This window comes from Triticum dicoccoides, chromosome 5A (assembly GCF_002162155.2).
Source record: "Triticum dicoccoides isolate Atlit2015 ecotype Zavitan chromosome 5A, WEW_v2.0, whole genome shotgun sequence".
Lineage (NCBI taxonomy): Eukaryota > Viridiplantae > Streptophyta > Magnoliopsida > Poales > Poaceae > Triticum > Triticum dicoccoides.
This window is the reverse complement of record NC_041388.1, coordinates 606,840,775-606,853,010: the sequence shown is the minus strand read 5'-3', so window position 1 is coordinate 606,853,010 and position 12,236 is coordinate 606,840,775. Positions and strand designations below refer to the sequence as shown.

The following is a 12,236-nucleotide window of genomic DNA, read 5'->3' as shown; positions in this document are numbered from 1 at the left end:
TATGAACTGTGACAATCAGACTGTCATCACCAAGGTGAAGAGTTCAAAGGACAACATGAAGTCCACCAAACACATAAGAATGAGATTAAAAGCTGTCAGAAAATTAAGAAACTCCGGAGTGATAGCGTTGGACTATGTCCATACGGCTAAGAATCTGGCAGATCCCTTTACAAAAGGGCTATCACGTGTTGTGATAGATAATGCATCGAGGGAGATGGGTATGAGACCCACATGGGTTGCCATGGTGGTAACCCAACCTATATGATCGGAGATCCCGTGAACTAGGACCTGGGAAAACAAGCCAGTGGTGAACTGAGGAGAGTAACTATACTAACCCACTCCGTTGGAGATGCAATACTCTCGATACTGTATGGTAGGATGACTACGGTCTCAATGTGTTCCAAAGCTTATAAAAGCAAGATGCTATCCTACAGAGCGATCTTTGGAGGAACACACCTATATGAGCCCGACTGCTGGTTACAGTCTATGAGATTGGGGTGATCTCTAGTAAGCTCATGAATAGGCCAGGAGTGTGACTTATATGCTCCACCCGAGGGGTCAGCCTTCGGCAGCCTAGTACTAGTAAGACATGTAGTGAAACTTCTTTACGCCAAACTGACAATTCAAGGCATAGTCCATTGTTCAGTTGTGAAGGAGTGTAGCCACTTGTTCTAGGTGAAGTTCAACCTTAACAGGTCTTTACTGAAACACTGGTATATCGAAACAGCAATTGGAACAGAGGACACAATGGGCCCTCGAGATCTGGTGGGGGATTGCTGAAATCTGAGATGGGCTCTAGGCCCATATTGCAATTTCTGAAAAATCTCTAAGGGCCCATGTGGGTTATATGGCACTAGGTGTGGTGGGAAGTTTAGTCCCACCCCGGAAGTGGAAGGAGAGTTGGAGTGGTTTATAAGGGTTTCTCTTCTACATGCTATTGGAGCTTGAGAAGAGAAGAGGCCCTCGCGCACTCCTCCTCCGCCGCCCGCCTCGCCACGCCACGCCACGCCTCGTCACGGCGCGCCGCGGGTTGCGGGATTGAGCCGAGACGAGCTCACACCTACGCGCTTATTTTTGCCAGTCACTAACGGAGAGTTTTCTGACAGCTGGGCCACGATCTGAGACGTCGGATCGTGGGCTGTCACGGACTCGGACGTGGGTCGAGCCCACGTCTCTCCACGCGGCTGCGCCTATAAGTATGCGGTGTCTCCTAACCCTAGCCGCCACGAACAGATCACATCTGCTCACGCGCACGCCCACCGTCGTTCCTTTGCTGCTGCTGCCGCCGGTGACTCCATCCCGTCCGCCACGTACACGGTCGACGGGAGAGCAGGTCTCCGAAACCACGCCCTTCTGGTTCCTGTACGGGGTGAGGGGCGAATAGGTTTTTGGGCAGCGATTACGCGACTGCTCGCTTCCGATCGTCTACTTCCTCCACGTCCGCGTCGCCGTCGTCATCACCATGTCCACCGACGCCGACCGTGCCGCCGCCGAGAAAGCTGAAGCCGACAAGAAGGTCGCTGAGGACGCCGCTGCTGCCACCAAAGCCGCGGCCTCTGCGTGGCCTACTGGAGGGTATAACTCGTTTATCCCGCTCCTGATTATTTTCATATTAGCAGTACTAGCAGTATGTGTAGATTTGCCTACTGTTTGCTTAGTACGTGCATGTTTAGATCAGAGTCAGTACGTCATCAACTTAGTCAATGCCATGCTAGTGATTTACTCATGGATTAATTTAATCGAGAAATTGCCTATTTACTCAGCAGAAGATGTATGAGTTGAACCTGCCCAAGCAAATATTCTGAATGGTGGCAAGCCAGGCAGCCTATCGGGCTTTCTGTAAATGATGTACTCTTCTTTTAGTTTCTATAGTCATGCTGCTAACTGCTGCAGGGCCTCACCGGATCACTGGAAATGGAGTGGGATTCAAGCCAGACATTTTGGACATGGACATAATGGAGAAGGTTCTTGAGGTAAGGAATCAAATCAAACTGGACTTATGTTCTTTTCATAGAATAGATTATATAGTTCTTACTGAATCCACACATGTAATTGACAGGTGAAAGGTGAGGATGCCGTCAAGATGGTGCAACAACTGGCGCTGCAAAAACAAATCTACTGCTCCCTTACAAAAGGACATGTATGGTTAGGAAGAATCAAGATGAAGAAGAGACTCCTGATGCGATTATTGGCTAATGTTAAACTCCACAGATTACATTGAACTGTTGCTGAACTTGTGGAATTTTCGCAGGTGGGGATATCATCAGGAGCCAACAGATTGAACTTGCAAAGAGGCCCGAAAACAGAGGGAAGCTCATCGTGGCACGACATTACATACCCATATCTATGAAATTCATACAAAAATATGTTAAAGATGGAGAAGTTTCAGAAACTGACTCGCCTGTTGTTTCAGACTGTTCATCCGAGCGCGGGAGAGCGATACTTATCGTCGGCGCTGTTCGAAGGTCTGAGGAAGGAGGCTGAGGCTATGCAGCCAGTGCCGGTGGACTAAAACTTTTGAGTTATATAACGCATACAGAATAAATCCACTGGCAATTCTTCAGTTTGTTCCTTCATCCATGTGGACCTCGTGTAAGCAAAAGTTGAAATGGTTGGAAAAGAAGGACCGTACCTCTCTGGAGATCTATGATGTACATATGTTTGAGTTGTGGGGATCATGGGTCAAGTGATACTATGTGCATCGATTTTTGCCAATGTAGAACAACCTTTGTTCTGTCAGTGTGCCCGGCGCCGACATGGCTTCTCGGGCCGCCTCAGCAGGTACAGTGGCGGCGATCATTGCCTCTTCTTCTTCCTGTGTGCAGAGGCAGATACAGTGGCGGCGATTGACATCGAGGAGGGGGGCGGAGGAGCACCCAGAAAATTTGAACAGAGGGAGAAAGAGGGTATGTGGGTTTCAGAGGAAGCAGAGGGTGTAACGCCACCTGCATATATGGACGTACCAAATCCAGCCGAAGTTTCAAATTCAAGAGGATTTTGGCAACATATATATACGGTGCTGCTCTCCTCAAACGAGCGCAGCTAAAAATTCAAACAATACATATGACATCTTTTCTTCTTCATATCAACTACTCCCTCCGTTCCTAAATACTTGTCTTTCTAGGCATTTCAACAAGTGACTACATACGAAGCAAAATGAGTGAATCTACACTCTAAAATATGTCTACATACATCCGTATATAGTAGTCATTTGAAATGTCTAGAAGGACAAATATTTAGGAACGGAGGGAGTATACATTATACACGTCAATGCATCATCACCATCCACCCAAAATTTGCCTGCAGCTACTGCCTAGCCCAGCAGGCTCCTCCTACCAAAGCTTCTGCTTGCCCTTCCCTTATACAGCCGATAGGTAATGTTACAGAAGAAAGTCTCTATTGCTCTGCTACATCTGGAACGCGCAATGTCTGTTCATGTTACATTTGTTATTACATGATGAATCAATCTTCTGTGAGGACGAACAAAACTGCGGGACAAAGCGGCCGCCAAGGGAGGCTAGAGATTGCGCTGTGGCATGACCCTTCCTTCCGACGGCACCCTCTTGTCGACGCGGCCCATCTTGCTAGGCGGCCACACCACGTGCGTCACCCTCCCCTGCACCAGACCAAGCGGCACCTGCAGACAACACAAGAATTAACATGTTCATCATTGCCAGGACTATGCAAAGGTAGATAGCATGATAGCAGTATCAATAATAGCACCAAGAAAAGTGCAAAGCCCCCTTCCCACTGCTTAGTTCGATTAGGCGCTTATTTAATGGAGCTAAGCAATATGGGTTCAATTTAGCACAATACAAACTGCAGCTAGATCAAACCGGAAGATATAAACAGAGTAATACAATGATGCATAACAGGTAAGGTGGCAGTGCAAGATAGGAACACTCGAGAACAAAGGAGCGGCTTCATGCTGGCTCGGTTTCATCTTTAGGCTGCTTTCATGTTTAAGCCTGAAGTGTAATGGATGTTATGTTATTTGGGTTTCACAGAAATAAAGTGGGTCGAAGCTTAAGCCCCTTTCATCCAAAACCGAGAGGGATTCGACCTGTTGGTGAACTGATACTTGATTGCAGTTTTGTCTATCAAGATGGCGCGAAAGAATTAGGTGAAAATTTCCAAGGGGGCAGTAGAATTTGTTTCTTACAGGGCCGTAGGCTCTCGAGTCCCGGCTGACGCCGCCGTTGTCCCCTTCGACCCAGCAGTGGCCCTCCGGTATCTTCCGGACCTCCTCCTTGTCGGGGAGGCTGACCCAGTCGCCGGGCAGCCCAATCAGCCTCTTGATCGTCTTCCTCTGGTGGTCCACCGGCGACCTGCACACACGCACACACAGCAGCAACCATCAAGATTCAGTATCTATTTGGAGCAGCACCCACCCATGGAAAGCTGGATTCAGGAACCACCCAGGCAACCCGGACGGGAATCGGCAGGTTTCTTACGCCAAGACGACGACCTCGCCGCGGGAGTAGTCGTAGAGGGGACTCCGCTTCACCAGCGCGTACTCGCGTCCATCTGGTCACTCCGGCGTGCGGCGGTCAGAAATCGGTGAGGAATCCGGTCTGGTAGTGGGCTGTGTGTGTGTGGATGGGGGATTACCTGCGCTGCCCTCAAAGGTGGGGCGCATGGAGTCGCCGTGGACGGCCGCGAACGAGAAGTAGCGGTCGGAGATGGTGAGGCCGATGAGGGAGCCGCCGATGCAGGCCTTCACCACCGGCCTCAGCGCCGCCCACGCCATGCCCGGAGCTCGCCCTCCCTCCCTCGCACGCCGCTGGGACGCGACTGCTCGCCGTCAAGAGCGAGGAGGCGACGGCGACGGCGGCGGCGGGTCGGAGCGGCGAGGAGTACGGGGAGTAGTATTCTTCAGCAAGGAAAAGAAAACCCCCCTCCTTTGTTTCCTGTCTTTTCCTTTATTTATTGGGTATATCTAGGATGCGACATAATTATGTCACATCTAAGCTGATGTTCACTTTATTTGTGGTCTTTTTTTATTCTGTTTTTTTTGTTTTTTGTTCATGCATTATATATACAGTTTGTCTAATTCACATCTAGATGTTTTTTAATGATGTCACATCTTGCCTTCTAAAAATAACTACGCAGCAACAAGAAATAAAAAAAAAGTTGGGAAAAAATAGACCACAAACATAGTGCTTATCAGGTTAGATGTGACATAACTATGTCACATTTAGATGCGTTCTAAACAGACCCTTATATATATATTTGTGGGAGCTTAGATGTGACATCCTTAAAAAACATCTAGATATGAATTAGACAAACTATTATTTATTTATTTACCAAGTTTCTTACAACTGTTTCGTGTAGAACAATTTGTTTTTTAAGTGACACAAGCTTTATCACCTTTTTACATTTTCCTACTAATATAGTAAGTAATTTATAAAATTCAAAAGAAACAAATAAAACATTACTATTGTCCAATAATGTGTCTTTTACTTTAATTTTTAAAAGTATTTACGAAGGTTCACCAGAAATACAAAGCATCCAAAACATAATAAATACTTCTTTCGTCCCAAAATAAGTGTCTCAACGTTAATACAACTTTGTACTAGGGTTAGTACAAAGTCGAGACAATTATTTTGAGACGGTGGGAGTATTACATTGAGAGCTATGTACCATTGAACGCCAATTGCCGTCGTCAAAACGAGTCGCTGACAAGACGTTGTCGTTGTAGGGGAACATAGTAATTTCAAAAAAAATTCTACGCACACGCAAGATCATGTTGATGCATAGCAACGAGGGGGGAGTATGATCTACATACCTAGTAGATCGACAACGGAAGCGTTTGGTTGATGTAGTCGTACGTCTTCACGATCCGACCGATCAAGCACCGAAACTACGGCACCTCCGAGTTCTAGCACACGTTCAGCTCGATGACGATCCCCGGACTCCGATCCAGTAAAGTGTCGGGGAAGAGTTCCGTCAGCACGACGGCGTGGTGACGATCTTGATGCACTACTGCAGCAGGGCTTCGCCTAAACTCCGCTACAATATTATCGAGGACTATGGTGAAAGGGGGCACCGCACACGGCTAAGAAATAGATCACGTGGATCAACTTGTGTCTTTGGGGTGCCCCTTGCCTCAGTATATAAAGGATGGAGGAGGAGGAGGCCGGCCAAGGTTGGTGCGGCCAGGATGTGGAGTCCTACTAGGACTCCAAGTCCTAGTAGGAGTCCACCAAGAGGGGAGAACGGGAGAAGGAAGTGGAGGAGAGGGAGAGGTGGCCGGCCCCCTTTTCCCTAGTCCAATTCGGACCAGAGGGGAGGGGGGCGCAGCAGCCCCTTGGCCCTTTCTCCTCTTCCCACTAAAGCCCATCAAGGCCCATTGCTTCTTCCGTAACTACCCGGTACTCCGAAAAATATCCGAATCACTCGGAACCTTTCCGATGTCAGAATATAGTCGTCCAATATATCAATCTTTATGTCTCGACCATTTCGAGACTCCTCGTCATGTCCCCGATCTCATCCGGGACTCCGAACTCCTTCGGTACATCAAAACTCATAAACTCATAATATAACTGTCATCGAAACCTTAAGCATGCGGACCCTACGGGTTCGAGAACAATGTAGACATGACCGAGACACGTCTCCGGTCAATAACCAATAGCGGGACCTGGATGCCCATATTGGCTCCTACATATTCTACGAAGATCTTTATCGGTCAGACCGCATAACAACATACGTTGTTTCCTTTGTCATCGGTATGTTACTTGCCCGAGATTCGATCGTCGGTATCCAATACCTAGTTCAATCTCGTTATCGGCAAGTCTCTTTACTCGTTCCGTAATACATCATCTCACAACTAACTCATTAGTTGCAATGCTTGCAAGGCTTATGTGATGTGCATTACCGAGAGGGCCCAAAGATACCTCTCCGACAATCGGAGTGACAAATCCTAATATCGAAATACGCCAACCCAACATGTACCTTTGGAGACACCTGTAGTACTCCTTTATAATCACCCAGTTACGTTGTGACGTTTGGTAGTACCCAAAGTGTTTCTCCGGCAAACGGGAGTTGCATAATCTCATAGTCATAGGAACATGTATAAGTCATGAAGAAAGCAATAGCAACATACTAAACGATCGGGTGCTAAGCTAATGGAATGGGTCATGTCAATCAGATCATTCACTTAATGATGTGATCCCATTAATCAAATAACAACTCATTGTTCATGGTTAGGAAACATAACCATCTTTGATTAACGAGCTAGTCAAGTAGAGGCATACTAGTGACACTTTGTTTGTCTATATATTCACACATGTATTATGTTTCCGGTTAATACAATTCTAGCATGAATAATAAACATTTATCATGATATAAAGAAATAAATAATAACTTTATTATTGCCTCTAGGGCATATTTCCTTCAGTCTCCCACTTGCACTAGAGTCAATAATCTAGTTCACATCGCCATGTGATTTAACAGCAATAGTTCACATCACCATGTGATTAACACCCATAGTTCACATCGATATGTGATCAACACCCAAAGGGTTTACTAGAGTCAGTAATCTAGTTCACATCGCTATGTGATTAACACCCAAAGAGTACTAAGGTGTGATCATGTTTTGCTTGTGAGATAATTTTAGTCAACGGGTCTGTTACATTCAGATCCGTAAGTATTTTGTGAATTTCTATGTCAACAATGCTCTGCACGGAGCTACTCTGGCTTATTGCTCCCACTTTCAATATGTATCTAGATCGAGACTTAGAGTCATCCAGATCTGTGTCAAAACTTGTATCGACGTAACTTTTTACGACGAACCTTTTTGTCACCTCCATAATTGAGAAATATTTCCTTATTCCACCAAGGATAATTTTGACCGCTGTCCAGTGATCTACTCTTAGATCACTATTGTAATCCCTTGCTTAACACAGTGTAGGGTATACAATAGATCTGGTACACAGTATGGCATACTTTATAGAACCTATGGCTGAGGCATAGGGAATGACTTTCATTCTATTTCTATCTTCTGCCGTGGTCGGGCTTTGAGTCTTACTCAAATTCACACCTTGCAATACAGGCAAGAACTCTTTCTTTGACTGTTCCATTTTGAACTACTTCAAAATCTTGTCAAGGTATGTACTCATTGAAAAAACTTATCAAGCGTCTTGATCTATCTCTATAGATCTTGATGCTCAATATGTAAGCAGCTTTACCGAGGTCTTTCTTTGAAAAAATCCTTTCAAACACTCCTTTATGCTTTGCAGAATAATTCTACATTATTTCCGACCAACAATATGTCATACACATATACTTATCAAAAATGTTGTAGTGCTCCCACTCACTTTCTTGTAAATACATGCTTCATCGCAAGTCTGTATAAAACTATATGCTTTGATCAACTTATCAAAGCGTATATTCCAACTCCGAGATTCTTGCACCAGTCCATAGATGGATCGCTGGAGCTTGCTTATTTAGTTAACACCTTTAGGATCGACAAAACCTTCTAGTTGCATCGTATACAACTCTTTTTTAGTAAATCCATTAAGGAATGCAGTTTTGTTTATCCATTTGCAAGATTTCATAAAATGCGGCAATTGCTAACATGATTCGGACAGACTTAAGCATAGATACGAGTGAGAAAATCTCATCGTAGTCAACACCTTGAACTTGTCGAAAACCTTTTGTGACAATTCTAGCTTTGTAGATAGTAACACTACTATCAGTGTCCGTCTTCCTCTTGAAGATCCATTTATTTTCTATGGCTTGCCGATCATCGGGCAAATCCATCAAAGTCCATACTTTGTTCTCATACATGGATCATATCTCAGATTTCATGGACTCAAACCATTTTGCGGAATCTGGGCTCATCATTGCTTCCTCATAGTTCGCAAGTTCGTCATGGTCTAGTAACATGACTTCCAGAACAGGATTACCGTATCACTCTGGTGCGGTCACTCTGGTTTACCTACGAGATTTGGTAGTAACTTGATCTGAAGTTACATGATCATCATCATTAGCTTCCCCACTAATTGGTATAGTAGTCACAGGAACAGATTTCTGTGATGAACTACTTTCCAATAAGGGAGCAGGTACAGTTACCTCATCAAGTTCTACTTTCCTCCCACTCACTTCTTTCGAGAGAAACTCCTTCTCTAGAAAAACTCTGAATTTAGCAACAAAAGTCTTGCCTTCGGATCTGTGATAGAAGGTGTATCCAATAGTTTCCTTTGGATATCCTATGAAGATTTACTCCTCCGGTTTGGGTTTGAGCTTATCATGTTGAAACCTTTTTTCACATAAGCATCGCAGTCCCAAACTTTAAGAAACGACAGCTTAGGTTTCTTGCCAAACCATAGCTCATATGGTGTCATCTCAACGGATTTAGATGGTTCCCTATTTAACATGAATGCAGCTGTCTCTAATGCATAACCCCAAAACGATAGTGGTAGATCGGTAAGAGACATCATAGATTGCACTACATCCAATAAAGTACGGTTATGACGTTCGGACACACCATTATGCTGTGGTGTTCCATGTGGCATGAGTTTGTGAAACTATTCCACATTGTTTTAATTGAAGACCAAACTCGTAACTCAAATATTTGTCTCCGCGATCAGATCGTAGAAACTTTATTTTCTTGTCACGATGATTTTCCACTTCACTCTGAAATTCTTTGAACTTTTCAAATGTTTCAAACTTATGTTTCATCAAGTAGATATACCCATATCTGCTCAAATCATCTGTGAAGTTCAGAAAATAACGATACTTGCCGTGAGCCTTAACTTCATCGGACCGCATACATCAGTATGTATTATTTCCAATAAGTCAGTTGCTCGCTCCGGAGAACGGAGTCTTAGTCATCTTGCCCATGAGGCATGGTTCGCAAGCATTAAGTGATTCATAATCAAGTGATTCCAAAATCCCATCAACATGGAGTTTCTTCATGCGCTTTACACCAATATGACCTAAACGGCAGTGCCACAAATAAGTTGCACTATCATTATTAACTTTGCATCTTTTGGTTTCAATATTATGATTATGTGTATCACTACGATCGAGATCCAACGAACTATTTTCATTGGGTGTGTAACCATGTAAGGTTTTATTCATGCAAACAGAACAACAATTTATTCTTTTACTTAAATGAATAACCGTATTACAATAAACATGATCAAATCATATTCATGCTTAACGCAAACACCAAATAACACTTATTCAGGTTCAACACTAATCCCGAAAGTATAGGGAGTGTGTGATGATGATCATATCAATCTTGGAACCACTTCCAACACACATCGTCACTTTACCCTTAACTAGTCTCTGTTTATTATGCAACTCCCGTTTCGAGTTACTAATCTTAGCAACTGAACTAGTATCAAATACTGAGGGGTTGCTATAAACACTAGTAAAGTACACATCAATAACATGTATATCAAATATACTTATGTTCACTTTGCCATCCTTCTTGTCTGCCAATCACTTGGGGTAGTTCCGCTTCCAGTGACCAGTCCCTTTTGCAGTAGAAACACTTAGTCTCAGGCTTAGGATCAGACTTGGGCTTCTTCACTTGAGCAGCAACATGCTTGCTGTTCTTTTTGAAGTTCCCCTTCTTCCCTCTGCCCTTTTCTTGAAACTAGTGGTCTTGTCTACCATCAACACTTGATGTTTTTCTCGATTTCTACCTTCGTCAATTTCCGCATTACGAAGAGCTTGGGAATCGTTTCCGTTATCCCTTGCATATCATAGTTCATCACGAAGTTCTACTAACTTGGTGATGGTGACTAGAGAATTCTGTCAATCACTATCTTATCTGGAAGATTAACTCCCACTTGATTCAAGCGATTGTAGTACTCAGACAATCTGGGCACATGCTCATTAGTTGAGCGATTCTCCTCCATCTTTTAGCTATAGAACTTGTTGGAGACTTCATATTTCTCAACTCGGGTATTTGCTTGAAATATTAACTTCAACTCCTGGAACATCTCATATGGTCCATGACGTTTAAAACGTCTTTGAAGTCCCAATTCTAAGCCATTAAGCATGATGCACTAAACTATCAAGTAGTCATCATATTGAGCTAGCCAAACGTTCATAATGTCTGCATCTGCTCCTGCAATAGGTCTGTCACCTAGCGGTGCATCAAGGACACAATTCTTTTGTGCAGCAATGAGGATAAACCTCAGATCGCGGATCCAATCCACATCTTTGCTACTAACATCTTTCAACACAATTTTCTCTAGGAACATATCAAAATAAACACAAGGAAACAACAACGCGAGCTATTGATCTACAACATAATTTGCAAAATACTACCAGGACTAAGTTCATGATAAATTTAAGTTCAATTAATCATATTACTTAAGAACTCCCACTTAGATAGACATCCCTCTAATCCTCTAAGTGATCACGTGATCCAAATCAACTAAACCATGTCCGATCATCACGTGAGATGGAGTAGTTTCATTGGTGAACATCACTATGTTGATCATATCTGCTATATGATTCACGCTCGACCTTTTGGTCTCTGTGTTCCGAGGCCATATCTGTATATGCTTGGCTCGTCAAGTATAACCTGAGTATTCCGTGTGTGCAACTGTTTTGCACCCGTTGTATTTGAACGTAGAGCCTATCACATCCGATCATCACGTGGTGTCTCAGCACGAAGAACTTTCGCAATGGTGCATACTCAGGGAGAACACTTCTTGATAATTAGTGAGAGATCATCTTAAAATGCTACCGTCAAACTAAGCAAAATAAGATGTATAAAAGATAAACATCATATGCAATCAAAATATGTGACATGATATGGCCATCATCATCTTGCGCCTTTGATCTCTATCTCCAAAGTATTGTCATGATCTCTATTGTCACCGGCATGACACCATGATCTCCATTATCTTGATCTATATCAATGTGTCGTCACACGGTCGTCTCACCAACTATTGCTCTTGCAACTATTGCTATCGCATAGCGATAAAGTAAAGCAATTATTTGGCGCTTGCATCTTATGCAATAAAGAGACAACCATAAGGCTTTTGCCAGTTGCCGATAACTTTAACAAAACTTGATCATCTCATACAACAACTTATATCTCATCACGTTTTGACCATATCACATCACAACATGCCCTGCAAAAACAAGTTAGACGTCCTCTACTTTATTGTTGCAAGTTTTACGTGGCTGCTACGGGCTTAAGCAAGAACCAATCTTACCTACGCATCAAAACCACAACGATAGTTTGTCAAGTTGGTACTGTTTTA

General features: G+C 43.7%; 1 protein-coding gene across 1 annotated transcript; it reads right to left on the bottom strand.

Moving 5' to 3' along the window:
- Positions 1-3,219: 3,219 nt before the first annotated feature.
- On the bottom strand, positions 3,220-4,888 carry LOC119298047 (mitochondrial inner membrane protease subunit 2-like). Its single transcript, XM_037575585.1, has 4 exons — positions 4,612-4,888; positions 4,455-4,527; positions 4,163-4,328; positions 3,220-3,637 (listed from the first exon to the last, which is right to left on the bottom strand). Exons 1-4 carry the CDS (start codon positions 4,748-4,750, stop codon positions 3,518-3,520), a joined length of 498 nt encoding a protein of 165 aa, XP_037431482.1. The 5' UTR covers positions 4,751-4,888; the 3' UTR covers positions 3,220-3,517.
- Between the last annotated feature and the right edge of the window lie 7,348 nt (positions 4,889-12,236).

Bases quoted from the DNA above. Each gene is read 5' to 3' on its own strand.
- LOC119298047 (XM_037575585.1), bottom strand. From the start codon at position 4,750: ATGGCGTGGGCGGCGCTGAGGCCGGTGGTGAAGGCCTGCATCGGCGGC. The intron at 4,528-4,611 runs GTAATCCCCCAT...CGGAGTGACCAG, and splicing joins CACCTTTGAGGGCAGCGCAG to ATGGACGCGAGTACGCGCTG. The intron at 3,638-4,162 runs GTAAGAAACAAA...TGTTGTCTGCAG, and splicing joins ACTCGAGAGCCTACGGCCCT to GTGCCGCTTGGTCTGGTGCA.